This window comes from Marmota flaviventris, chromosome 14 (genome assembly GCF_047511675.1).
Source record: "Marmota flaviventris isolate mMarFla1 chromosome 14, mMarFla1.hap1, whole genome shotgun sequence".
NCBI lineage: Eukaryota > Metazoa > Chordata > Mammalia > Rodentia > Sciuridae > Marmota > Marmota flaviventris.
The window spans coordinates 22,716,377-22,742,928 of NC_092511.1; the positions used below are offsets into that span (position 1 = coordinate 22,716,377).

At 43.0% G+C, this 26,552-nt stretch overlaps 1 protein-coding gene across 1 annotated transcript in view; it reads right to left on the reverse strand.

The window, feature by feature from the left end:
• The window catches only part of Alk (ALK receptor tyrosine kinase), a 643,754-nt gene that overhangs the window by 451,839 nt on the left and 165,363 nt on the right, over positions 1-26,552 (reverse strand). Inside the window, exon 2 of the mRNA XM_027933420.2 lies at positions 7,002-7,121. Coding sequence (XP_027789221.1) covers positions 7,002-7,121 — 120 coding nt within the window. The remainder of the gene's footprint in view (positions 1-7,001; positions 7,122-26,552) is intronic.

Below are 26,552 nucleotides of genomic sequence, written 5' to 3' on the forward strand. Positions count from 1 at the left end.
TATTTCCATACAATTCAGACTCTGATTTCAAGAGGGGGATAATACTATCTGTCTTGGTTAAAAAAAAAAATCCTATCAAAAATTTCCATCAAACAATTCCAAGGAGAAAGCAAGATCTGGATAGCCTAGGTGCTCAGGTAAAGCTCTGCGGTACAGGCAGGGGGCTCACCTGGCCCCAGGTTAGGCTTTAGGAAGACAGGTTGAAGGGGCAGAAAAACACTAAGTGAGAATAAGAAAGTGGGAAACATGGGGAAAAGAGGAAGCATGTAAAACATATAAGGTATTCAGCAGCATGAGGAATGATCTCTACGGTCCTGCTCTACCTCGTTTCCACATAGCTTCAACTGATAATGGATGGCTCTTTGGTCTAAAAATTCCTCATTCTCTTGGCTTTTGTGGTTGCACCATATTCTGGTTCTCCTCTCTACTCCTCCACTTCCATTTTTCATGCTCCTCTTCCTCTGATCTTCTTTGGGTCTTCATCTTCCAGCTTCAACCTGTCTTGATGCCAGTGACTCCCCATCTCCCTTATTTCCTCAGAGACCTGGGTTCACCACTCCCTCCTGGCCATCTTCACCTGGATGTCCTGATGGCTTTTCAAATAGAACTCGTTCAATATGGATCTAGTCCCCTTCTCCTCTGTCTCAATGTTCTGGACACCATCTCTCCTTGCCAAATAGGAGATGGTGTCTCTCCTCAAGTCCATCCACTCGACTTCTCAAGCTGGGCTCTCCTGGAGAGCCACGCAGGGCCTGCTTACCCCACATACAGCAAGTCTCCCAGTTCCCTCTTGCCCCTCTTTTTCATAGCTTACTATGCTTTTCATGCTGACTCATGTCCAAACCCTGAGCACACCCAGGAGCAACTCTCTCCAGCTTCTCCCTGTGGCTCCCTCCCAGCTCCTCTTTCCCTGTGTCACAGAGCCTGACCTGTCCCTGCATATGCCCCTCTGTCCAGGCTGCCTTCCTCACTGGTCTCAGTGTTTCCAGCTCTGCTGTCCCCATCTCCAGAATGTCTACTTCCCTGGATCCTCTACAGAACTGACCCATCCTCCTCTCCTCTGTGCTCCAGGATGCTTTGGACAGGCATGTGCTTGTCACAGGGTACCCAGGCCTCCTCTTCCTCCAGAGTCCCTTGAGGGAAGGAAATGTATCCCATTTGTCTTTATCACTCACTCACACGTGTCGAACACAACCAAGACTACAGTTGGTGCTCCACAAATGTTTTCACCCAGCCTCCCATTCTCTGTTTCTGGAGGCACACTATGGGGAAAATGATACAGACAGGTAGGGATGCAGGAGGGTCCTTCACAGGGAAGGTCAAGACTGGACCAAGGATTAGGGAGCTACCTGTCCAGGTAGCTGAAACCACGTTAGTGGGAGAAAGAATACACGGAAAGGAGATCGGGCAGCCGTAGGTGCCCTTCCACTTTGTCTCTCTCTCTCTCTCTCTTCCTGTGTGTGTCCCTCCTTACCTCTGTCCCTGCATCCATCTCTTTCCTTTGTGTCCCTCTCTTTCCTTTGTGTCAGTGTCCTTGTTTCTGTCTGTGACAGTTGTTTTTAAATGGATCCCTCTCGACTTGTTTTGTCCATCTTCATGTCAGTCTGTCCACCATTCTCTTGATTCTCTTCTTTCTGCTTCTCCTGACTCAACTCGTCACTAGTGGAGCGACACACTCGTCATATTTATTGAATGGGTTTATTCATCTTCGTTTCAAAGGTACACGACTAAGAGGAGCATTTCCAACCTGTCTCTTCTAAGCCAACTGCTTTTTATTGAATTTCTATGGATTGAGTTTGTTGACTCCCAGCAGGTCAGCGGAGCTCGAGGTGATAGATGGTTCCTGCTCCTGGGCCTTGTATGACTGCCGGCATTGCAATTCCCTTTGGGACTCAGCCTTTTTGGTGAATGCATCCAGAGGCCTTTTGCTTATTACGTTGTAGATAACAACACAGATGCATGAGCCACAAAAGAACTCGATTCCTCAGTTCAGTGGAGCAGGGCTGGGAACAGAACACAAAGTGACCTGGCCTGTTGGGGGCAGAAGAGTTGGAAAGAAAGCTTTGGGCCCTGACAACAGACCACTAGGGAGCTGGGAGCTGCTTTTGACTGATACCAGGCTCCTGAGGGCCGGAATGGCTGATCACGGCCAGCCACATTAAATATGTAATTTCAGAAATGTGATCAAACTGACTTCCTGCCAGAGCTACGGAGGAAATCCCATAGGGTGCTGGAGGGCCTTTCTGTTTTCCATTTTTGATTCTGTGTTGGGTTAATATTTTTTTTTTTTGAGAGAGAGAGAGGGAGAGAAAGAATGATATTTAATTTACCCAGTCTTTTCAATCAACGAAATTGATACATTAGCAGGATGGGTGGCAGTGGTGGCAGCAGCAGGGAAAGTAATTAAAAAGTCTAATTTTTCTTTCCAAAAGCACCAGCCTCTAAATTGGATAGGTCCCCGTGGACTAGAAAGTAGACAAAGTTTTAATAGAACTTTTATTCAAAGTCCAACAATGGCTTTGTTATGCTCAGATATTGGGAAGAATACTTTCTTTTTTCTAGGAGTCAATGTTCCGGACATTGAGGGCCTGGAGGGATAAAGATTTATATAAGTTTCTTAGGGCTGTCATAATGAAGTCCCACACGTTGCATGGCTTAAAATAATAGACATGTTCTCTTCCCACAGCACTAGAGGTCATATATCTAAAATCAAGGGGTTCACAAGGCTGTTCTGCCTCTAAAGCTCCGGGGGAGCATCTGGCCTATGCTTTTCTCTTAGCTTCTAGTGTTGCCAGCAACCTTGGCTTAGAGGAGCGTCGCTCCGACCTCTGATTCTATGGCCACACAGTGAGTGTCCTGTGTATGTCTGTGCTCTGTGTTCTTATAAGCACACAAGTCTTATGGCCCTAATCCAGTGTGGCCTCATTTTAACCTAATTACATCTGCAAAAACTTTACTTCTCAATAAGGTCTCATTCACAGGTACAGAGGTATGGGGATCTTAATGGACCTTTTTGAGACACAAAATTCTACCTATAAGAGAGACCGTATTCTGGGGTGGAGAGGAAGAAAGGAGAGTTATACAAGACTATCTACCACGTTTAAGGAGAGGAAAGTTACCTAGCCTACCTCTTCTTAAATTGGGAACAACAAGGCTTAGGTGCTACAGCTACCCAAGGTCTTAAATATCAGACTGATCTTTCGGTCCAAACACCAGGTCTCCCAGGAAGTCTGAGTGTTCTCGCTGGAAGGCTCATCTCTAAATTACTCTGTGATGTGTTTGTAGAGCCCTCAGCTTGAAACCAGAAAACCTGGGTTCACTCTTTTCTACTGTTCACCTGCTCTGTAGCTGGAGAGCACATTAATAAACTCCTTTGACCCTTGATCGACGTTTCTGTAAACATGGGATAAAAGTAATTTCCACCCACTGTAATTTTATAACACAACTTTAATGTGAAAAATGCTTGTGAAAGGTTTTGCCAAACTATCAACAATTTTTTTAAAAAATAAAAATTCCCTTTCTCCTGTTTTTCTGGGGTGGAACCTCAGGTCATTCTGCTTGAAATGCTGATCTGATTCTCCTTGCACCCCAGAGTGGACAAATACGAAGTAATACTGGGAAGGATACCATCTATCTCGGAGAATCTAGAACTCAAGGTGATCAAAACTCCCTTTCTCAATGCCCAGTGGCCTCAATCTCTCAGCAGCTAATGTGACCTGATGGGACAGATTTTTATCTGGGGGCTAGTTACAGTCTAATCCTTTAGCTGGGCCCATAAATAAGTCCGAAGGCATCAAAGATAATGATAAAAGGAAAAACAAAGAAAGTCTTTCTTCAGATGTCCTTCCCTTTCGAAGCCTTGGGGGAAGAACGTACAGCTCTCTGCTCATGATGATGAAATTAGCAGGCTCTTCCTCATTCAAGTCAGAGGCAAGAAAGAGCTAGAATCATACTGAATGCTACTGAAGAGAATATATTTTATACAACATAAAAGACCCCAGCATAAATTAGAAGAAATATGGGGAGCTTTCAAAAAGGTAGGTCAAACTTTTTCCTCAAGCAGATAATTACAGGCTGGGGGTGAGTAAATCTTATTAGCCTCTTCTCCACCCCATCTCTTCTCATAAAACACTAGCGAGAAGAAAGCCACATTCAATTCAGGACAGGACAGCCTCCCCGAGAGGACCGGCCTGCTGCTGTCCATCATGATGTCTGTGGTTGTATTGTTGATGCTACTCTCACTACCACCCCTCCCCCAGGGTGCAGGAGAAGATGGCCAGCCATGCATGAAGCTCCTCTGCAGACTTGCTGAGGCTGGGGGACTCCTCACTGTCTGAAGAACTATCCCTTCAGGCAGCAATTTTCCAGTCAAATTTCTCTGCCCAAGTTTGAGGCCTTAAAATTAATGAAGTTGTTAACATTTCTTAAAATGTCTTTCCTGGCAGTTGAAAGGTATAGATTTATTACCTACAAGCCTGCTGGCCTCTTTGGTTCATAGACATGTAGGCTGAGCCCCTAAAAATACCTTGAGGGAATGGGTGTATTGACCTTAACTCTTGTCTTCAGCCTGCTCAGCAATGAGTCCCTTAATGTCTGGGCGTTGAGGCCAGTCCACAGAGGCCTCTCCATAGCAATGGGCCTAGCTGCCTACAGAATTATTTCCTTGGCCTAAGAACCCTGTGAAGTCAGGGCCAAGGCTTACTCATTTTTCTATTTAATCAATTTCAGCATCTTTCATGGGCTCAGCACAGATGTAGTGGTGACGTACGTGTGTGTATTAGAAGGGGGTGCATAAGTCTCCACTAAATTAAATATGGTGAGAAGATGAAAAGGATCTGAAATTATTACCATACTCAGTCAAGGAGACACCAATCAAGAATGAGCTCTTCCTCCTCCATGAATCAACACCAATAATGGTGCCGACTTTGGCACCCTTGTCCAGCATTTGGGCAACAACTTGCCGATGCTTTCCGTCTTCTCTATCAAGAAGGGAAATCATGAGGTCCTAGGCCACAAGGAGAGCATGAAAGTGAACTTGGGAAACATTCAGATGTACTCCTTTGCCCTAAGGGAACACAGCCCTCTACCCTTATTTTACAGAAGAGGAGGGTGAGGATCAGAGAGAGGAAATAGGTTTATCAAGGCCAAGAAATGGGTAGGTAGGCGGCTTAAAAAACTATCATGGTTTTCTCCTTTCAACCTGCAACCCCTCTCAAGATGCTCCACAGGGAACAAACACATTGCTCTCTGAGGCCTACAGGAGGCAAACCTGCCTTCCTTGGACATTCTGTCTTTCAAATAGTTGTCTTCCTGTTAGAGATACTGAATGACTTTGAGAGCAGATTCAAAAGTGTTATCTGAAGACCAGTTGTATTACAAATCTGGTTACAAAGCATTAAGGATACCAAGGACTAGATTTCAATTATTTATAGACACTTGCCCTTATCATAAGATGACAGTGTCTGGCTTAAATATAATCAGGAAGTAATTCTTATCTGGAATCTCCTGAGAACCACTGATCCTTCTTTCCCTCTGGGGATGCTTAGGAGGAGCAGGAAACATCCTAGCACAGAGTATCATCCTAAACTGCCCTAGGGTTTGTGATGCGTTCGTTTCTTTTAAGTTCGAAATGAAAGGTACCATTAATACGAACCGAGACTAACTGTGTTATGGATGACGGACAGCAGGTTTCAGACCAGAGCTTTTCTACAGTGAGCAGAACATCTCTGTTAGGTGCATTTTAAATAGCTCAAGCCCAAGGGCATAGAATGAGCAGCAGGAATAGGTAAAAATGCCCAGAAGGGAATCTCGAACTCAGTGCTACACTGGGTTCATCAATACTTAATTGAATCAAGCCTGATGAGAGAATTCCATCTCTGGAGTCCTTCTGAATCCATTCATTATGCACAAGGCTTTAGGAGTGCTGTCCTTGTGATGAGATAAGGTGGGGAACAAACACAGCATAGTGCTTGCTCTCTTGGGGTTCGCCCAAAGGAGTTCCAGAGAAAGGAAAATGTTCCCTCGGAAATGTACCAGCTGGGTTCCAAACCTGTTCTTTGTACTGTAGAAGCCCAACTGCTATGAGCTGTTAGGTTAAGCATGGAGAACCAAGAACTCTATGCCATGTAAATATGGCCCCCTGCGGGCTCCTAGGTTAGGATTTAGCAGGCTTAAGTGAACTGCTGAGAGAAAGAGTGAATTTAAGGGAAGAATTCTCACTTGATGGCTAGAAAACCCATCCATGTGATGATATTAAGCTCAGTTTCCACATCTGTGTAAATGGAAATTGAATCTTTTTTCCTTATTTCCAAGGGTATTGCGGAATCAAATGAGTTGAAATAATATCAAATTGCATGTTTGGGAAACTACCCAAAGGTAAGAGAGTCACTGAGGGAGACATGTGGCCTTCATAGTAACAGTCCCCTCTCAAGAGTACATGATCTTTAGAAACATGGTGGGTTAAAATCTTATATCCAAAAAGCAACAGTCGAGCTGAAAATAAGCAGTGCGTCTAATGATTGGCAAGGGGATGTCAAGAATTCCAGGTGCCACACAGCAGCAACAACATTCTTGGCTTCCTCCAGTATGCAGAATGCAACGGGAATGGCTTGGCTGGAATGGTCTGATGAGGCTGGGTGCCACTGGGAGACCGAGGGCACAATAAGATTTTGCAGGGGAGGTACCAGGGACTGAACTCAGGGGCACTTGGCCACTGAGCCACATCCTCAGCCCTATTTTGTATTTTAAAATTAGAGACAGAGTATCACTGATTGCTTAGCACCTTGCTTTTGCTAAGGTTGGCTTTGAACTCAAGATCCTCCTGCCTCAGCCTCCTGAGCATCTTGGAATCCAGGCGTGTGCCACTGTGCCTGGCAAGATTTCTTTTTATGTAAGGAGCCCAGGGATCCTTGGAGCATCATTAATCACAAACTGAAATCCATAGTATCCTTAATTATAAGATAGCAACAGTGCCTCACAAATAACTATCAAAATATACTTACCGTATCGACTGCGATGAGACAGGAAAGGAAAGGAATCTTTCATTATCCAGGTGAGATTCCACACAAAATGGTCAGGAGGAGAAGAAGGCATGTTTGTTGGTGACTCCAAGGAGCTGTGACCTGGACATAAAAACAAAGAGGAGAATACTGATTTTGTGCACTTAGCAGGGGTCATATAGTTGTCACTCAATATCTTTATCACTATCAAACAAGTTCACAAGGGGATTTCATGATATTCATTGAAAAGATGAGGAAAAAAATGACTGAGACACTAGTAGACACTAGTAGACCATGATGTACAAGGACAGCCAGATCTAAGATATCTGAATACTGTGACCAAGGCCATGTTAAGGATCTCTGGAAGATGAACTAGAAGGCAGGCAACTTAATGGCTTGGTCTAATAGCTCTATCCAAAGTCTATTCTGTCTGTAAGAATTTGTGCAACTTTATACAGAACTTATATTCATCTTGCCCAAATAATGTCTCCTTCTCTATGCACAGACTCGTAACTTCATCTAATGTTGTTTGCTTGGGTTATTGCCTTATCAATGAGAGGGTTGAAATTGCACTCAGAAGTTATGAATACTTGACGATTATGTTATGTTCGGGGGTGGGGGTGTGTGGAATGCTAGGAGACAGGTTTCCCCACTTCCAAGAGGCCAGGGAGCCACAAAGGATTAATGTTTCCAATTTGCATGAGAGAAAGAAGGGTTGAGGGAAAAAAAAGGAGCAGAGCAGCATTAGTCCATTCCTTAATAGTACCTCCAATGGGTTTTGTGTGGTGAAAATCATTACAATATATCTGCAAATCAAATGAGCGCACGCTGCATGCTCTTATATAGTTCTTCCCAGAAAATCTCCGACTCAATCACTATTTGCTAATGTTTTATGGCAGGCAAAGCTTTTTCTGTTAAAGAAGGAAGGATCTGAGAATTAGTTCCGTTTAGTAGATAGATGTGTAGCCAGATTGAGTGAGGGGAGGAGGGAAGGAGGGAAGCAGAGTTTTTTCTGCAGCTTCCATAGGGCAGGTACCATGGTGGCCCCTTTATCCACACAGTGCCACATGATGTTCACAGTGACGCTCTTAGATGGGAATGATCATGTCCATTTTACAGGTGCAAAAACTGATGGAACTGAGCCCATGGTTGCTTAATACCAACAGGTCATATTCTCCCAGGTGTGGGATGATTTGCTACTCCAGTGGTAATTGTCAACTCATTTGGAGTGACTTTGTGAAGAAGAGGGAGAAGAGAAAGAAAAAGCAACAGGCCAGCAGAACCATTTTCCTAGCTTGTCTGCCTTGCAGTTTCTTCTGAACCTCTGTAACATTGGCTCCTTGGGTCCTGTATTTCTGTCTTCAACTTTATCCCCCCCCCACCCCCACCCCAGGGCAGGGATTGTACCCAGGGCCTTGTACATACTAGCACCAAGATACATCCCTAACCCTCAACTTCTTTTTAGCGTCAACCCAACCTCATATGCTTTAAGGAAATCTCTGTGGGGTTGCCAACTTTTTGCTTCCAGCCCCCTCCACTGTTTCTACAGGTGCTGAACTACAGGGCCATGAGTCCCTGCAAATGGAACAGGATGGGCATTCTAAAACAAACAAACAAACAAAACCCCAAACCCCCTAACCTCTAGGCACCTCTACCTCCTCTGCCTTCCAAAGATTTGAATTGAAATTGCAGATGGCTGGCTCCTGGGTACCTGGTAGGGAGTTTTTTTACATTCTTCTCATTTCTGATCTAAGAGATCAGAACTAAATTGGCCACTGCCAGGTACAACTTTGTGTAGCAATTCTACAAAATGACTCAGAGGAAATGCACTAAAAGGCCCCAAAAGCTAGTGCTAGGGAGCTGCAGAGAGAAACCATCTCATTTCACTGTCACATCAACTCCATTTTTAAGATGAACAATGGGGCTCAGAGAAGTGAACCCAAGGCCACATGAGTTTTCTTGGGCAGAGTTAAATTTATTACACTTAAAAAATAAACAAAATATATCCAGTACATATGAATTAGGCACTATGCCAAATACTTTAAATGTATCATCTGCTTCTTACAACCACCTTATGAATAAGTATTATTATTTGTCCTAATTTTGAGGAAACTGAGCCTCAAACAGGTATTATGCCTTGACTATAGACACAGCCAGTAGCAAGCAGGAGATCAGAGTCCACAGACCAGGTGAACCTGATGTGAAAGCCCATGCTCCTTCCACTACCCTACCTAGACCCCTCAGACCAGCACAGGGTGGTCTTTGGCTCTCCTCAGTGTCTGACAGGGCCCCCATGGGCAATGGCAAAGGTTGCGAGTTACTACTGAGCATGCTCCACAGCGGCACAACAGGGTGAAGGGCCTGGGAAAACCATTCAATCAAATCCTTGCAATGACTCCCACGTGAATAAAAGCCGGCATCTCTAAATCTGACTCATCAGCTTAGCTCAAATTTTAAGTAATTTTGAAGCAACAATAAAACTGAGCCTGAGCTATATTTCCCTGTTTCCAAGTGATGTCATTGTTCTTAACCACTCTATTTGGGAATGGTATTTACTTCTTCCTGGATGTGAAGGATCAAACAGATGGAGCTAGACTTCAGGACGCACTTATGACTCTGAGTAGGCACAGAATGGCAGATGACTTTTTACCTGGATGAGGGCCAAGTAATATAATCAGTGACATATATTTATATATATCACATATACATACATTTATATACATATACATACATTTATATACATATACATATGTGTGTATATGTATGTGAAAAGCATATATGTATGAAAGCATTCAAAAGAAAGGTCTCTGAGGGCTGAGTCATGACCTGAAAAGGAGATATGGTCATTGCTCTAGGTAATACCAATAGATAGAGCTTAAAGCTTTTCATAATTCACCAAATGGCAATAACTTACTGGGCAAATTTTGGTATTCAGAGTTGAATACTAAAAAGAAAGTAGAATGTTTTATGCTTCCCTTGCAGGAACTCCCAGAATTCTAGACTCACAGGAATCCCAACCTGGTCCCTAGAGGAGGTGGCTAGAATAAGTAGCTGGATGAGGCTGGAAGCTAAGGGAGGGGTTGACCAAAAGGATCAGCCTCCCCACCTGAAAAGATGAAGACAGAGAAAAGCACAACCTATATGAATGGAGTTGTTCTCCAAATTTGGAGGCATTTGGGACATCAGTGAGTTCTAATCAAAGTTCATAGAATATGCCTAAAAATTTGAATAGACAGAAGAAAGTTCTTCTGCATTGAATTGGTGTAGGGTGAAGAATCTGTTTCTTCCCTTCACAGTCCTTGTCCCTCCCTATCCTCACTCCTGCTGGGAAGGAAGTTTTTCTAGCATAAGGAGAAGTCATGCCATGAGAAGAAATCCATTTAAGCAAGAGCTGGCTTGTCTTTGTGGTGCTTCACTCTGAAAATGTGAGGCTCCAAAGTGGAAGGAGCCTCTCCAACACAGACTTTGGGGGCAAAGGTTAAATCAAAACCTACTGACTCAAGTAGAATGACTCTTGGGCCCTAGGGGAAAGACTGGAGGAGAGGGTGGCATAGGAGCAGGTGTCCCTGTGAGGCAGAACAGTGATGGTCTAGTAGAGAAGAAGAACAGAACATCCCCAGGCTGAGGGCATCATTGGCTACTGGTAAAACTGCTCTTTTTTTTTCTGATGAATTTCTGAGCCCTTTCTGGGCAATGCAGTGTGTCAAGGTGGAGTGAAGACCCCAAGCTCCCAATACCCATCTTTTTTTCACCATGCATCACCCTCTCTGATAATCCCCTGTGTGCTCTCTCAACCCCTCTGCCTCCTCCCTCCTCCACAACTGTCATGGGTACTGGTACTGGGCAAGGAGGAAGGCGGGGAGGAGGGAAAGGCAATGAAGCTGACAAGTCTCACTTTAAATTCACGACCAGAAACCTCAAGAAAACCCTCAGGACTGCCCAGAAATCCTACTGCATTCCCTAATCGATTCAATTCACTCTCTTTCCAGAACAGCTATTTCAAACTTCTCTTACTCCTCCAATTCCCTCATTCCTCCACATTCTCGCAAACGACCTTGCTTCTTATTTTGTTGAGGAAAAAAGCAGCAAACCGCCTGCTGATGGTGCCCTGAACATGCCGCCTTCCCCCCTGCTTTAAAGGATGAGGTATCTACACTCTAAAGCAGCGCTAATCCTGTCCCTTCTCAAGGACTCTGCGATTGCAACTGTCCCCCTACCTCCTGCACCAATTTACCCTCTCTACTGAGTCATTCTCAACTGTGGAAAACATGTACCATCTTTTAAAAAGAAAAAGAAATCATTTCTTTGACTTCCATACTCTTCTTCATGAATTACCCTCTGATTCTGATCTCCTTTACAGCCAATCTCTTTTTTTTTTTTATTGGTTGTTCAAAACATTACAAAGCTCTTAACATATCATATTTCATACATTTGATTCAGGTGGGTTTTGAACTCCCAATTTTACCCCAAATACAGATTGCAGAATCACGTCGGTTACACATCTACATTTTTACATAATGCCCTATTAGTAACTGTTGTATTCTGCTACCTTTCCTATCCTCTACTATCTCCCCTCCCCTCCCCTCCCATCTTCTCTCTCTACCCCATCTACTGTAATTCATTTCTCTCCTTGTTTATTTTCCCATTCCCCTCACAACCTCTTATATGTAATTTTGTATAACAATGAGGATCTCCCTCCATTACCATGCAATTTCCCTTTTCTCTCCCTTTCCCTCCCACCTCATGTATCTGTTTAATGTTAATCTTTTCTTCCTGCTCTTCCTCCCAGCTTTGTTCTTAGTTGCTCTCATTATATCAAAGAAGACATTAGGACTTGTCTTAGCTCTGGTCTCTACTTTCTCCTCCCCTCCCCCCACACTTTCTTTTAAATACAATAAAATCAAGATTATCTTCATTATCACTGGTCAAGGTCACTGGTGACTCCAGGCTGCAGACACAATGAACAAGTCTCAGACCTGATCTTATCCTCCCAGCATTTGAACCCACGGATCCCTCCCTGATTCCTGAGGCCTCACATCTCCATGGCCACATAGTCCTTGGTTGGCTCCTACATCAGCGTAGGTCTTCTTCACTCTTCTTTACCAGATCTACTCCATTTTCCAGATTGTACGGGAGGAAAATTCTCCACTGTCAAGCAGCACATGCCTAAGAAACTTCATGCTGGAACACTGCAGTTTCATCACAGTGGCACTAGCTAATGATGAGTAGTGAGTCACCCTGGCACCTCACTCTCTGCTTATCCACGAAGAAGGAACCTGTTTCAATCAAGCCTACATGTCCATTCACCATGAATCCTCTCCTTAAGCCTTTAACAACCCTGACTTTTCATCCTCAGGAATTCCTCAGTGAATTTCTCCTTGCCTGATATGTAAATAATTTCATCTTTCTTTTTAATAACTCAGGGATATCTTTGCTGTATTATTCATTATTGCTAAAAGGTAAAGAACTGGAGCCTTTCCCCATTTAAACTCATTCCCAAAGTGATCCTACCCAGTTTCACACTTTAAAAAACACTACCTACATGATACTATATTTATATCTCTGGGTCCACCATCTCCTCTGAAGAAAATATCTATCCAACCACCTGTCTGAAACCTGCATTATGTAAGCATCTCAGATGTAGCATGAGTTACACCTGATACTCTTCACCTAAACCTCATTTCAGAAACCAACACCAATACTCACCTGATTGCTTAGGCCAAAACCCAGGAAGGAATCCTCGCCTTCTTTCTTTTTCTCATACTCCATTATTAATTCACCAAAAATTTTTTTTGGGGGGGGTGCCAGGGATTAAACTCAAGGGTACTTAACCACTGGGCCATGTCCCCAGCCCTTCTTTATTTTTTATTTTGAGACAAGGCTCACTAGGTTGCTTGCAGCCTCGCTAAGTTGCTGAGGCTAACTTCAAACCTGTGATCCTCCTGCCTTAGCCTTCCAAGTCACTGGGATTACAGGCATGAGCCACCGGACCCAGCTCACCAACAAACCTTGATGGCTTTTCTCCAACATTATCCCTTCTTGTATTCTCTCCCATCACCTCTCACCTTCATTAATTAAAAGCACCTGGCTGTCTTTGCCTCCGTCATCTCTCCATATACCAGTCAGACTGACGATGCCATGCTGGAACAGCTTTCGAGATTTTGCAATGGCCTTGCCCTTAAAGGCTCCACAAATCTGGCCCTTGGTTGTCTCTCTGATCTCATTTCCAACCATTCTCCCCTTGCTCCTGGGCTCAGTCTCACTGGCTTCCTTGCTATTCCTCAGACTCACCAAGCACATTCCCACCTCAAGGAAATTCTCTCAACCTAGAAAGTTCCTCTACCTCAGAGGAACTTTGAGGTCACTTCCTCCCTCTATCCAGGTCTCTGCCTATGACACCTTCTCAGAAGGAACTTCTCTGATCACCCTAAGTAGCACCCATAAGTCACTATCACTTTAAACTACATTACTTTTTACTCAGAGATGTCATGTAGAGTCACTTGCTGATGGTGCACCTGTCACACTGGCCATTGCTATGTCCCTATTTCCAGTATATAGTATCCACTCAATAAATATTTACCAAATGAATGAAACTGAAACCAGAGCCCTGGAGAAAGTAACTCTGGCACTTACCAGCTCTTTAACTTCAGGCTAAGTTCACACTCACTGAGCCTCATTGATGGTAAGAATAGGAATGATGCACGCTCTAAAAACTCCCAGGGAGTCAGAGTGTGTGTGTGTGTGTGTGTGTGTGTGATGTGCTTAAGTATCAGTCATACTAGTCTTAAAGTTTTATGTTTCTATCTCTACTTAAGAATCCAAAATGAATGGGAGGCTTGGTGCCTTTTCTATACCTTGAAGATCTTGTATCAATAAATACAATGTCCAGAAATAAAGAATGCTCCCAAAGAGCTACTTCTCTATTATTCACTAGTTAATTATTGACTTTACCAACTGTCTACTAACTCAACTGCAGAAATTTTAGGCAATGAGCAATGTCTCCATTTTCAGTCTTTATTTTCACATGTCTCGCTGTGTGTCTGCTTGTTCCTACGCCAATGTACATAACATAATAGGCCTATCACACTTGTGTCAGCATCAGTAATAAAGAATTATGCATGTGTGATGGTTATTTACATGAATGCCCTGGGTTCACAAACAGGCATGTTTTACAAACCTACATCAATCAAATGTAACAAATGTCGCTATTCGGAACACTCCTTGGAACGGCTCCTACCTTCTCTTCACATTTTACTTATTTATTTTCCTCCCAACAATAAAACAATCAGTGACAGCCTGTAAGCCGTTTCCCCCTTTATTTGAAAAACACAGTTAATAATGCTTTGTTTGACAATGATTTTGTGTCATACAACACAAAGCTTAATGTGACCAAATAGTCATCCAGATGTCGAACAGTGAGTGGTAAGCAGGCCCAGCCAGGAGAGGAGATAGGGTGGGCCTCATTTGGGGACTGGCAGCCTAAGAGAAGCAGTCAGTATTCACTGAGCTGAGCCCACACCTGTTCAACAAAGAAACGTTCTCCGTGAATTTACATGACTACTACGGTTAGCAGTGATGTTGGAGTTGCAACAGGCAGTTAATTTCATCGAAAAAACAGAGATGTGATTTCAGAGAAAAGAAATGAGAGAGTTAGCAGATGCACCCTTTGTCCTAAAGACCTGGCGCTCCCCACACCTTCTGTAGACTGGAAAATGAAGGGTTTGAGTGAGCGGTTCGCCTAGGCCCCCTCTAGTTCATAGGTATTTGGTTCTCCATAATTTGCTTTCATCCTTTCTTCCAGCTGCCTCTTTCAGAGAGGAGCTATTAGTGTCAGGGGCGGAATTTGAATGGAATTAAACAGTCCCTACTCCATTTTACCTTTCTCTAAGTCCCACGCCCAACCTGCCAGCAATGTTTGTGCTGTTTCTTGATAGCTCCAGTCCTGAAGCAGAAATTACTCCCCCATAATATTCTCTTGTACCATTCAAAGTTAGAGCTTCAACACATGTTTCTTGCCTCTCCCAGGCCCCCAAGGACCTGTGTATAACTACGGAGTTCATTCAATGGTGAAGCGCACCGTCAGCCATGTAAGCAGGCACCCCTTCCCTAGGTGCCACACTGGGAATATTGACAGCTGAACAGAGGAAACTGTCAGCTTTGTCCCTGTGCTTGGGGAGTCTGCTACCTGAAGGGTATACTAGAAACACACCAAAAAGGGAGTCACAAAGAGGTGTGTTCAGAATCGGTAAAGCTCATAAATGGAAAGCCCTGATACTTTGGTCTCTGTTTCACTTTTCAGCCTTATTTCCCACCCTTTCACATCCTATGGTCCCCATTACACCCTCATCTCCAAATTTTTACCCAAGCTAAGCTGCCTAGAATGTCCTTTCCAGCCCCTGCTTCCCTAAATCCTACCCTATGTTGAAAGGCCAGTCCCTGAGCAGGAGCCCTGTCAAAGCTGTGGAGCTGGAATTCAGGTTGTATCAATACACAGCCAGATCTGGGACCCCTGCCATCTTGGCCATGTATGGTTTATTGACCCTCGGGACAGTGGCAGTCAGGCCATTCGCCAAACATACTGCTTGGGCAACACTGGGTGTTTAGGACAACAGATTATAATGGTATATTAATTTCATTTTAAAATCTCAATTAATTTCAGGTCTGTTGCTTATGTTGAATATTTTTAATTATAAATTGAGAAAAAATTTGCAAAAACTTTTCATGAAGGCTGTTGCTCTGTCTCAGGCAGGACACACTTCTCAGGGACAGGGGCAAGGTGGGGTCAGAGAAAGACCTATTATGCCTGGTGAGATAGCATGTCTATGTAGGCCACTGGTGAATCATTCAGGGACATATATAATGAAGTTAGTGTGGTATTTGATGCCTCTGTTTGGAATTTATATCCTTCTTTGGAGAGTCCCAAGTCACTACATTTTGACCTTCCTGGAGAGGACCTGTGTCCTAAGCAAGCTGCTCCTGACCAGCCAGTGAGCTCTGCCACATCTTCAGCTGTCCTGAATCCCGGCTCCAGCTGGACTTGGTCACTGGGCCTACACTCCCTAACCAGGGTAGACTCACCAACTTTCAGCAACTGTAGGAGAGTAACTGGAATTTTCACTAATCCAAGAGAGCCATGGAGAGGGTATCACTGTCCAGTGCCCTGATCTTCACACACCTCCCCACACCTGTTTCCTTGCAAGGTCCTGGTGCTTCCATTAGCAGGGCAACAAGACTCGCTCTTCTGGGTCCATTTCTGCAGTTTGTCTGCCACACTATGAAATTTACTCCACTGTGATCTCAAGCCTATTTTCTCCCCCCAAAATATGTTGACTAGAATAATAATCAAAAGAAGGACTTTGAACTGCCACTAGGCCTTTCATCTTGTGATCTCAGAAAGTTTTACCAGGCACTAAATAATTAATGTATTGATAGTGACACAAAAATGGGCAGCCTAGAAAATCAAGTCCATTAACAAAAGACCTTTCTTTTATGAAGCAAGGGAGCCCTTCTAGCAATGATCATCCACTGTGGATTCGGAAGGCTCTGGGTAGGTCAGACAGGTGGCTATAAGCTATCCAAGGACAAGTGACTCTGCTCCTGACCTGATGTTTCAAGTTGGGAAGTGACAGTTAGCACAGAGACCACTGAGCTCATATGGCAAGGACCCTGGGGAGGGTATGGCCTATTTCCACAAGAGAAGAGCTCCAACATGAAAGAGTGGACACTAGCTACCAACACCTTCACATCACTCAGATCTCACTGATGGCCTTCAGAGCCTTCCACTTATGATTATCACAATGACCCTACTAGTTAACCCCTTTCTCTGATGAAGATATTGACATTCAGAAAGCACAACTGCCCTACCCAAGGTCATCTGGACAGTGAGCACTGGGATAGAACATGAAATCGCAGTCTTTGGATGTATAGACAAACCAAGAATGCCACTCTGCAACACCAACCCCTTGGAGATGATGCTGACTCCCCAGGAAGACAGGGACATTGAATTAAACACAGCAGAAAGAGATTGATCAGATCACAGAAGCTACAGTATTCTCCTAACTATGGATGACAGAGCCCTTCAGGTCAACCAGGAAGGTAACCCACTAACACACACCTGCTATCCGAGCAGCTGGCTCTCTAGGGCCTATGGATCCGCTAACACTGTTTCCATGGCAACCACCATGGGCTGGTATGCTCAGGGCCCTTCTGATGGGGTCTTGGCTGGTCCAGGAGAGGGATTCCTAGGGTGAGAGGAGGAAGAGGGAAAGAACGCTACTAACTTCCTCTTGACCCACTCATTACTCCTTTCCAATTAGGGAAGAGTCCATCTTCCAAGAGACCACAACTCCAACGCCACGCTGCTCGGCACACAGACCTTTCACATCTCCAGAGCCTGGAAGCAGAGTGCTCTTGCAGACTGGTGTGCTAGACAGAGACCCGATTCCTGGGAACAATGATGCTACTGCATGACCTTGGGTAAGCTGCCTAACCTTTTTGAAGCTTTGTTTCTCTGCATATAAATCAGAACTCATCCTGCTTTCCCATCCAACTTTACAGAGGCTCAGAGAATTAATGAGACAGTATGTACAAAGCCCTCAGGCTCTTTTGAACAAAGGTACACTAGAAATCCTTGTGCTGTTACTAAGGGGCATTGTCATGATGATCCATTTTAAAACACAGCTCACCTGTACCGCAACAATAAACTCGGTGTGAATGAAAGCAGACAGGCGACAGCCTGATTCGCTCTGCCCCACTCTGACGCTTCACCCATCTAGCACTGTGACAACAGTGGTCAGTGTTACCCTTGACCCCTCTGCAGAGACTGAGAGGGAGGGAGTTGGGCGAGACTGGACCTGCTGTTTATCCATGTCTTCCTGTCACCTAGGTGAGGAGCTGAAACCCAGGAAGGACGGTGCTTTACTCAAGATCATCTTATCAGCCAAAACTCAGAAATCAGCAGTTTCCTTCATTCTGTGCCTCACCTGAACCCAAAAGGTTGCAGGAAAGAAGGTTGGGAAGAAATAGGGAGACATTTATTTTTGTTTTTTAAAGCTTTAAATTGCTATGCTATGCAATGCTGGGGGCGGGCACTGTGGAAGAACCAATATTTGATGTGTGCTTACACTCTGCCCATGCTGTGCCCATTCTGGATGCTTTGTGATCCCCCATGCCACATAGATTCATACACTTTTCTGAATGGAGGGTTATCATTCCCATTTTCTATTAAGGGAACTAGGCTCAGAGAGTATAAGTAATACATTCAAAGTCCTGGAACCCACAGGGATGGAGCTAAGATTAATTCAATTAACTACTATTTACTGAGAATCTCCCTACACACGGAACCCTGCCCTAGGCAGCTGGGATTCAGCAAGGAGCAGGCTGAATCCTCCTAGAGTTTCAGGAACTTGGAGAACAGTGGGCAGCAGACAGTTCTGCAGACCAACACTTGCATCTCTGCAGTGCTTGACATTTTTATGTTTTATAAAATAAACAAAGGAGGGATTTGATCCCATCACAAGGGCCAGGAGAGGATACCTGAGATTGAGTTACAGCCCTAAAGTAGAAGAACAGAGTTAACCAGTTAAAGGGAGTGGGGTAGAGTAGGAGACCAGAGAGGGCAGGGTCTGGTCTCTCTCAGTCTAGAGCCTCTGCTCCTTATTCCTCACCAAGAGAGATGAGGTACCGCTGAGAAATCCTGTTGTTTGGACCAACCACAATGTCATTGTCTGGAACAGAACTCCACGGAGACCCCACTGATTGCCCTTGAGAACAGGGACACTGAATTAAACAGCAGAAATTTTTCTAAGAATGACAGCTCCCTCCAGGTCAACCAGGAAGGTGACATAGAACTGTCACCTAGAACAGCTTCACCCCTCAGCAGGACTGATCTGTGTTCGCAGTCACCTTTCTGCCTGTTTTCTGATATTAGGCTATTGGCCAAGTTCCCTGTAGGAGGGGCCTGGTATCCAGGCACCTGACCCCAGCCTCCAGCCAGCCCTTCCTTGTGGTCTGAAATCTAAATCATCTTCTAGAAAAGGGAAAGGTTGAAACTGACCCTGGATCTGCATTTGCAGCCATCTGGGTCCTAATGGCAAGACCCGATTTTGCACTCACCTTACCGTGGCCTGGGCTGAGGACATCAGAGCCTGGCTTTCTCCACCAGAATTTATTTTGCTTTAAAGACGAAGCAAAGACAGGCAAAGAGGGAAGAAGGTAGGGGGAAGAGAGTGGCAAGAAGAGGGAGGTAAGAGAAAGCAGAGGCAGCACTGCAAGGAGACCAACATTATGGGATGGAGACGAAAGAAAGAAAAGTGGAGAGCAAAGAGAATCATCTGGTATTTTTCACTATTTGGAAGTTACTGAGAGGAAGTTATTCACAGTACCACTGTAAAAAGGCCATAAAATACCTTGGGGAAAACATGAACGTCACGCTGCCACCATACAGATGAGCACCCTGGAATTAGCTGCCAGAGCAGTGTCTGAAAAGAGGAAATTCAATGGCCCACACTGCTGCCTCCTCCCTTCCCCCTCCCGGCTTCCACCCCCTCCAAATCGCCTGGCTCCGAAAGTAGAGGCAGTAATTTGGAGCCAGCAAGTGTGAAGGAATGTCGGCGCTGTTATTTGCCTTCATGCAGCACATCTTGAGTACATCTTTTAGAAATATAATTTAAAATACACTTTCAGTTTGACTCTAAAAAATCTGGAAAAAAAAATCCCAGGAAGGTATAAAGGAAAAAAAAAATAAGTAATACCCACTCCTCCAATATCCACAGATCAATGTTAACATTTTATGGTATATTGTTTTGTGACTTGAGTTTTCACTCACTCAACATAGCATTTGGCTGGAAAGCAGGTTGAGAAGTACAGAAGAGCCTTCCTTTCCATCCGTGAGATCTGTCTACAGGGCAGAGAGAAGTGATCCTTTGGAACCACCCATGGGACCAATACCAGTCAGCTCACACCCTGGGCACAGATGCTGAAACTGTGGAAACTGGGGATGCTCTCTGCTGGGTCTAGGACCTGCCATTAAAGGCAGGACAGGCTTGGAGAGACCACATTTTAGCGGGAAGGATAGTTCTCTATGGATTTGGGAGACACCTGGGATGTGAATGGGGAATAGACCAGGAGGAGGCAGATACCCTATAGTGAACCTCCTCAGCATGAGTGAGCAGAGGAGTGAACACTTTCTGCTCTCATAGGTACCTTGAAGAAGTCATAAGAAGCAGAGACTACAGAAATTGTGCATGTCAGTGCTTGAACCTCAATAGTAGGTACCCTACATCGATTTTATGAATTGAAAAGGATAGAAAAGTAGAATTCCATCTCATCCTCAAAGGGACAGGCAATGAGGGAAAACTGGAGATGGAGTAATATCCAGGGAGTATTATCCCTGTGGCCAACCACACATCCTACAAGTGTGTGGAAGTTCTTAAAGTCCCTTCATCGAGTCTTTGATCCTCATGAGTTTTTATAAGAAAAAAAATCTAAATTATTGAGGAAGAAAACGAAAATCAGAGCAGTTAAATTAGTATTTCCCAACCTTTTCTCAGATCATGATATACACAAAAAATGAAAATATTTATATGACCCACTGGGGTAAACAAGAGAGACTACACGCAGGTAATTGGCCCATGGATTTGAGCCACTCCTGGTAAGGCACAACCTCCCAGAGTGCTGAGGGACTCAATACTTCAGCGTCTCTGAACACCTATTGCTCACCTGGAGCATTTGCAAGGCCTCTGCCCTCTGCTCAGTAAGGAGGCTGCAGACCAAGAGATGTGGCCAGCCATAGTCAAATACTAAGAAGTGTCAGATTACACCACTGCCCTGTCTGTATCTTTTCCTGGAGACATCTCCAAACAACAGTAGAGATCTTGGCCTCAGAAGACTCCTGGGGTTTATTCTGGGGATAGTCAGAATCAGGAGAAGAGCAGGTATGTCCAGCAGTGTTCAACTTCTACAAATCAGGTGACACAGATGAATGAGGGTCTTGAAGCTGGAGCTTAGAAAGTTTCCAGCAAGTGTGCATTACTGCTAAGAGGCTTCCCTAAAGAAAAGAGGTAAAATGTGGCTCCTTTGTCTAATCTGGGAAATTCAGAAAATAATTTCACAGGACGGTTATTGAATGGAGAAAAAATAATGATTACAAATGACTGAGTTAACTGCACATAGTCTCATCTGTCATCATATGAGCATCTTATCAGAAGTCTCATCAGTATTAGGGGCTCATCATGACTGATGCCCTTTGCCAACCAAAGTGCCTTGGCTCCCTCCCTTGTCCCTTCAATCATGGTGGCAGGAGGAGCCTTATAAGGTTTGAGTATAAACTTTGAGAAATTGCTTTGAGCAATGACTCCAGAAGTGGCTTCCAAGATAATGGACTCTTTTTCTGCAAGTGGCACTCCATCTCCCTAAGACTTCCCAGGTCTTGCCATCATTGGAGATTCTGGGCAGCACCGGGACATGGTGTCTGTTAGCACCAGATATAAAAGAAACTAAATCTTCTAGCCTGCTGAATAAAAGATTGCAGTAGATGTGTGTAGGTCACACACAGGTACTGTCTATATAATATTAAAGCTGTAAATGGAAAACGAAAATATTTCTTTAAACCCCCTAATATCTCCAAATGCAAAACAAAGATTTTCATTTTCATCGGGACAATGTCAATCCAGCCTAAGAAAAGCAGCCGGGAGTAAGTGGCAAAAATATTTGGAGCAGGTAAATGAAACCTGGGCTACATGAACAATACTACTTCTACTGCTATCACTGGGCACAAAAAGCCCTCCTGACAGTTAGGGAGATTCTGTCAGTGACCCGAAAAGGTGTTGTAGGAAAGTGAAGTCATTTCCCTACTAACTGTTCACACTCAGCAGTGGGACAGGAGGGGAGGAGAGCCCTCACTTCGACCCAGGACTAGCCACAATGTAATCCTTGTTATCTGTTCAAGAAGCATCCAGAGACTTCTAGAATTCTCAAATTCATGAATACTGTTGTTAGCATATCATTACTTTCATAAAATCCATTATCACAATAGGCAGAAAACAACAAATTACCATCTAAGTGACTCACAACCCCACCCAGACTAATAGCATGACATTTCCAAATTCCTATCTCAGCAAAATGACAATTTATTACATATCAAGTAATTTGGATTCACTTGCAAATAGTAAAGATTGTGACTATTAAATCTGCCACTACTGAGAAGCTCCTAGAGTCAGAATATGAAAGAGGGATGAAATCAGTCGCAAAAGCTTTTTTACCTACGTGGGGCCCCAGATTCTAAAAGAGACAGAGAAAGGCAAGCTATTAGTACACACTCCATATATTCTAGCTGTGGCTTTCTGCTCTGCCCACATATGTAAATCTGTATAGTTCCCTACCTCAGGTAAGTAGCAATTGTGTCTCCAATTGGTTGAGCTCACCCCTGAGGTAAGAAGACTTGCAGAAGGTATATTTATGGGTAGCAGATTGTTAGATAGTACTATGAAGTGAATGTCTGTGTTCCCCCAAAATTCATATGTTGAAACATAATCTTCTTCAATATACTAGTGTTAGGAGGTGGGACATTTGGTAGAGTCCTTATAAGTGGAATGAGTACCCTTGTAAGAGACTTGAGAGAGACCTCATACCTTCCACCATGTGAGGTACAAGAAGGAGGAAGAATCAGTGAACCAGAAAATGGGCCTTCCCTCAGGCTCCAAATCTGCCATCACCTTGATCTTGGACTTTCCAGCCTCCAGAACTATAAGAAATAAATTTCTGTTGTTTATAAGTCACCTACTCTATGGTATTTTAAAAAAACAGCAGCCAGTAGACTAAGATAGGGAGACCCAAAGATAAAGACATTGATCTCCTGACTTTTAAGAATAGTTATAAGTGCACTGGATATAAAACCAACAGAGAGATGCACTAGAATGTGAAGCAGCCTGCCGGGAAGGAAGCGAGGAAGTAAATCAAAGGAAATCTACTTGGGGAACAAAGAGGAGAGCCTGATACCAAAGAGAAAGTCTCAGAATGGCTAGTGGTGCTCTCACCCTGCAAGGGGAGCCATTGAGGATGAGTAACTCAGCCACACACTCTGGAAGTCAAACAGGAATTGCAGGAAGGATAAGGGAAGAGAAAACCTGATGTCACCCACGCAGAGTGAAATGGCAGCCAGGGCCTCTTCCAGCTTCGAATTGCCATTGTTTATAGAGATAGAGAAATGTAAGATTTATAAAAGGGGTTATAAACTAAATTAAGAGAAAAGGAGGCCAGATGGGGAATCCCAGATGGCACCATATCTAATCTTAGAGTTGAGATCATGAGCTCAGACGTCAGGCTGACCTGAACTCAACTCATAGCCCCACCACTTACCAAGACCTCTGTGACCTCAGGCAAGCTTTCCTCATCTGACATAGAAACAATAATAGAACGAATCTTATCTGCTTACCTTACCATGTCATTAGAAAGTGCTTATGAATTGTTCAGCATAATGCCTGGCTTAGAGTAAGTGTTCAGTAAATGTTATTTGTATCATCAAACACATAATTCACAATTATACCAAGTACAGGAAATGATGAGCAAAATTTGGTCCCAGCTATTAAGTGGCCTGAGTTCTAAAACTGTGGGGAAGACTCATGTGATCTCTATGAGGGAAACATCATCTATAGCAGTAGGAGAAGATCTGAGGTCCAGGCACACCCACAGGGATGGGCAGCCTTTTAGGACTGTGTGGGCAGAAGAGATGCCAGTGGAGCTTGAATCTGCTGAGCTAGAGGCCTGCAGAGGCCTAAACGGGACCCTGAGTCTTAGGAAGGCTGGAGAAGCCAGGTAGGCTGTCAATCTGGAACCAGTGAAGCATTGATCAGGTTACCCAGGTACGAGGTAGGGACACAATTAGGGGACCTGGGGAAGAAGAAGCAGGAGACAGGGCATGGAATCAACACCAAGCCCAGGTCTTGGCCACCTTCTAAGCATATGTCCAAAATTAACTGACCTAGTGATCAAGTAAGCTATTCTTTTTATATCCATTGTACCTCACTCATACTCAAGCCCAGACAAAAGGAACTGCAGGAAGTCTGTCACCTAATGGAAGTTTCAGGACAATCCCAGGGATTTCAAGTTATGCCAGAAAGAGGAGAGTTGGCTATGTTTTAAATTAATTTTTTCAACTGGGGGGAAAAAAAAACACCAATGGATTTCAGGGGCCATACCCTCTGGCAAAGTTTAACAATATTCTCTGGTGAAGTTATAACATGGATAATTAATCAAATAACATAGAATCTTCAGAAACATATGTTGACCATGGAAAGATAAAAATAGGTCAGTGGCAATAAGACATGGTCAAACTAATATCTTTACTATCAAAAGAACAACCTCCCAACTCCAAAAGGATAAGACAAAGAACCTGCCCCATGAAATAAATAGACCTGATCACCTTTTCTCTTCCTCTCTCCCTTTTTTCTCCCTCACATATACACACATATACAGAGAAATACCAATGGCTAATAAATATTTGGCAAAAGTTCAACTAAAATAGTAGCCAAGAAAAAGCAAATTAAAACACTGAAATACTACTTTTATTGAACTAGAGGATATTTTAAATAATTTCTAATAATTCAAATAATGTAAATTAAATTTAAAAAGTTTTTTTAAATAATTAGGGTCAACAATAATAAGGAACCCTCAGCTAATTTTTTACATTCTTGATAGAACTATAATTATAAATTTAATGCTATTTTAAATGATAATGCCATAATGGTTAACAATGAATGCTTGCTACATATAAATTCTTATGCAACATAATTTTATTTATCACAATAATCCTATAAAAGAGGTGATGATAGCTTCATTTTGCATATGAAGAAATTAGGAAGTTAAAGAGTTCAAATGCCCTGAGAATCTGATCCTCACATGTCTCAGGGAGGGGATTGGTAAGGAAAAGGATAAGAGGAGAGGTGAGAAAACCCCAAGGGTGATTCTGAGTTGGACATAAATATTTTCCTTTTTAGAATAGAACTACTGCACTGTACCACTGATAAGGAGAGAGAAGTAGTTTGGATAAATAGTGTCTTAAGAATATTTATACTATTGACTGATTCTTTCCTAAGAAAATATTTCAAAATGATAAACATGTTTGTGAACAATTGCATCTTCGGTGATTGTATAGTAATAAATATTTCTCAGCTAGAAACAAAATCTAGCAATAGGACCAATGACAGACAGTAGTCATAGTAACAAATACTAGCTTTTATTGCATGCTTTTAGCTTACAGCTAAGCTTTACTTGAATTTCTCATGTATTCTTTATAGAAAATTTATGAACTAAAAATTATAAGTCATTCCCATATTATAGCAACCTCAAATTATGGTCTCAGGAAAGTTAAGAAACTTTCCTGAGATCATAAGCCAACCCAGAGCAGAAGAATCCATGCAGCCTTACTCCAGAGCTTTCACCATTAGCCATCAAACTCTCTATATTTAATTTATTGCCATGATGGAATATTATGGAGCTATTAGAGATAATGTTTTCAAAGAGGTTTTGATAACATAGGGAAATGTTTACATTATATGCTTAGAAAATTGCATATATAGTATGATTTCAGTTTTGTGAAAAATATACAAAGAAAATGCCTGGAAGGAAATATGCCAATTAACAGTAATTGTCTTTGAATGATCTGGTTATGAGTCATTTATTTTCTTCTTTATACTTTTCTGAATTTTTCTAATTTACTAAAATAAGCATGTGTCATTTTTTTAATCCAGGGTGGAAAAAATATAAGTCATGTTCATGCCAAATTACCTTTATTTCCATTTTGACAGTGTATTTTAAAATTTGACAAAGTAGCTTATATTTTAATGCATAAAGAAATGGAAACAAGTGAACAAGTTTAACAAAAAAATAACTCAAATTGTTTATTAATGGAATAATGTTTCCTGTATTAGGTAAATAAAAGAACATAGATTAAAGCTTATACACTGAATTTCTACTCCCCTTACCCTAGGGTCTAGCAGAGTGCCTTCATAGTGTTATCTTCTGGAAAATGTTTATAGAATGAGTGATTTTATCTTGTTCAATATTTTTTAACATCAATAACAAGACATGGAAGAAATGCTTATTGAATTTGTAGAGATAACTAATGCCACAGAGAACAGAGTCAAGATTTGAAATTATCTAACTCACATCCAGGATGAAATTTAAAACTCATTAAAGTTCCTAAAGTATCAATTGTTTATGTATCAAAAATCTTAAAAAGTCTTTTATCAGTTGAATTACTGATTTTGACTCTAGAAATATCCCAGGGAAATAACTAGGAACATGTTCAAAGATTTAGCCCAATGATACTCATTGCTGTTTTAGTGAGCTTTCTGTCACTGTGAACAGAATACATGACAAGAACAACTTAGAGGAGGAAAGATTTATTTTGGCTTATAGTTTCAGAGGTTCAGTTCTTGGTTGGCTGGTTCCAAGGCAGAGATATTATGGCAAAAAGGCATGATGGAAGAAAGATGCTTAGCTCATGGCCGCCAGGAAGCAGAGAGGAGTGGGTGGGGGAAGTAGTCGTGGACAGAT